The sequence below is a fragment of the Carassius auratus genome, unplaced genomic scaffold (genome assembly GCF_003368295.1).
Source record: "Carassius auratus strain Wakin unplaced genomic scaffold, ASM336829v1 scaf_tig00039997, whole genome shotgun sequence".
Classification (NCBI taxonomy): domain Eukaryota; kingdom Metazoa; phylum Chordata; class Actinopteri; order Cypriniformes; family Cyprinidae; genus Carassius; species Carassius auratus.
Window position 1 is genome coordinate 1 of NW_020526557.1, and position 3,062 is coordinate 3,062.

At 37.1% G+C, this 3,062-nt stretch overlaps 1 protein-coding gene across 1 annotated transcript; it reads right to left on the reverse strand.

Annotated features, from left to right (window-relative positions):
• Positions 1–315: 315 nt before the first annotated feature.
• LOC113084381 (E3 SUMO-protein ligase PIAS4-like) lies at positions 316–1,672 on the reverse strand (the record flags this gene model as incomplete). Its single annotated transcript, XM_026254828.1, has 3 exons — positions 1,524–1,672; positions 595–940; positions 316–400 (listed from the first exon to the last, which is right to left on the reverse strand). Coding segments are annotated over exons 1-3 (458 nt in total), but the record flags the coding sequence as incomplete, so codon positions are not given.
• Positions 1,673–3,062: the final 1,390 nt, after the last annotated feature.

Sequence of the window (3,062 nt, forward strand, 5' to 3'; positions counted from 1 at the left end):
TGAAAATTCAGCGCTGCATCACAGGAATAAATTATTTTTTAAAGTATATTCAAATAGAAAACTATTATTTTAAGTTGTAATAATATTTCACAATATTACAGTTTTTTCTGTATTTTTGATCAAATAAATGCAGGCTTGATGAGCAGAAGAAACGTCTTTCAAAAACATTAAAAATAGTAATGTTTCCAAATTTTTGGTCTGTACTGTATATGCATGCACGTATCTATGTATACACACATATCAAATATAAACATCAATGACTACAAACTGTCTGTGAAGGTCTTTGATGAAGTATAAAGAGTGACAGGAACTCACTTGCTGTTCTGGATCTGAGCTTGTTGACTCGCACTGAGATGAAACAAGAAATCTGAGTTCTGCATGGCTCCTTCAAACATGGGCACTGAAAATACATACACACGATCCACATCAAGAACTTAGGTACTACATAAGGGAATCTGTATGTTTACCACCTTATTGCATTGCACCTATATACTCCTGATGTGACAAATGAAGTAAAATTATTCAGTTTGGTGTTGATGCCACAGAAACTGAAAGCATGATTAAATACTACATATTCGCACGTATGCATCGTACCCAGAGGAGCCGGTGGCAGGATGGTGTCCAGCGTCTGGTAGAAGGGCAGTTTGATCATCTGAGGTTCTGTAGAGACCGATACGGGTGACTGGAGATTCTCGGGCGAGACACACGCCGGCATGGAGATGATTTGTACAGGACTGGGCTTTGAGCTCCTGCGGGCGTCTTTGGAAACCTGTCGGAGTTTGTGCAGCTCCCGGACAGCAGACAGAAGCTCAGGATTGCATTCATTGTGCAGCAGATCCACGACTCTCTTCATGAGATCCTTCTTCAGGCCGCTTTTACTCTTGCCCATCTTGGAGAGCAGAAGACGAAGCTCGGTCACACGCAAGGCCTCCAGCATCACCTGCAGGACAGGTGAGAGACCGATGAACAGCAGAGGAAAAGAAGTAAGTCAAGTGAACATTTCTCACGGTTTACTTTAGCAGTTTCGGTGAAGGCACAAACCTTGAAGATTTGGCTGTTGAACATCTACACTATTGTTAAAAAAAAATAATCTTGAAAAAAAAAAAAAGGATACAAAAGATTCGGGGCATGTTGTCACACTACACTACGTGGGGTAAGTTGTCACAACACACAACCTGCTAATAACTCAGAGATTTGTTATTTTTCTCAAACATAAAATACCACACCAAGCCATTTCCAAAAAACACATCTACATAAAAATGCAGAATTAAGGCAATAAAACGTCAAACTAGAATAGAAGTCACAAAAATATTTTAATTTAAGACTCAAACTTGATGTTTGGCTCTAAACCCGAATATTCAAAGTGACAGCTAGCTTAATTCTAGTAAGATATTTTTTCCTCTCGATTTTATGTAGTATTTTCATTGTGAAGTTTGCAAAAACAATTAAAAACGCAGCACATGAAGGCGATATTGCGATAAGACAGTGTCATAAACGGCGGTTTTCAACGCGAATCTACTTACTGTGGCTTCCAACACATCTGTGGACATGATCAGACAGAATCAGCAAACGTAGATAGATATAAAACGCGTAAAAGCGTGGAATCACGCCAGAATCGAGCCTCTAGCAGCGAGCGTACGTCATCAGTCAGAGAGTCACGTGACCTGTGACATCAGCGGGTTCCACAGAACTCATGTGTTTCCAACACTGATGATAATCAAGTTTCTTGAGCAGTAAATCATCATATTATTCTGATTATTTCTGAAGATCACGTGACACTGAAGACTGGAGGAATGATGCTGAAAATACAGAATAAATTACACTTTAACACAGATTCACAGAAAAAAAAAAAGTTATTTTATTTGTAATAATGTTTCATAATTGTGTACTGTATTTTCGATTAACAAATGCAGCCTTGGTGAACAGACACCAAAAACATTAAACAATCATGTTAAATGCTCCAAACATCATACTGGTGCTCACTGGTGCAGAAACTGAACCAGTAAAGTGTTTTATACCTTCACATCACTAGAGGGCCATAATTCACCATTAATGTATGAACACTGCAGATGACCAGAAAACTCCCAGGACAAAGACAAAGACATCCACTCGCTCAACTGTTCTTCTTACATTGGAAAAGAAAGGTCAAAGTCTCAAATGAAAGGAAAAGACATGAGGATAGAATAGATCAACCAGCGTTATACACTCTATGGAAATAATCCTGCATTCAGTTTGAAGAAATACAAATGTGAAGGATGAAGAACAGCTTGCTGTATACGTCTAGACTGGTTTTAGATGCAGACTGAGGTTATTATCAACATTTTAATTCAACAAACGCAGAAACACCCAGCAGCTTTTGTTCTTCTGTTTGTTCAGATCCAGCAGAGGGAGTCTACACCAGCCGGATATCCAGAGGTCGTTTCCATGACTCCCACAGGCTCTGGGGTCACCCGCGTATCCATTGGAGACGACTCTGTCCAGTGCAGTGGCCAGAGATGGTTGACCTTAGGAGGTGACCTTTGACCTGAGGGTCACTCAAGGGGTCGCGGGGTCAGCAGTGGCCAGAGGACCGGACAGTACTCTCACTGATTGGCCGTTCTTTTAACCAACACAACCTTCATCAGGATGATTAGAATATTGACCAGTCTGATGCATGTAAATCAGGGAACTCAGCCACAATTATATTTCTTAAGGCTTGACATTCAAAAATTGTGATAATTGTAATAATAATAGATGATAAAAATCTGAAAATAGTGAAACATATTCTTGGTTTAAAATAGTTCCTTCTGAAAAAAGATTGCATTGTCACATTAAATGCATGAAAATTAAATACAACTTCTCTCAAATTCTCATTATAATACATTATTTGTGGTAATAAAACATATTATATAAAATAAGAATATATTTTTATTTGTATATATTATTTATATTTTGTATTTAAATCATTATATAAAATAAGTATTTATATATATATATATATATATATATATATATATATATATATAAATAGCAATGCATATATTATTATTATTATTATTATTAATAGTAATAATAATGATTTA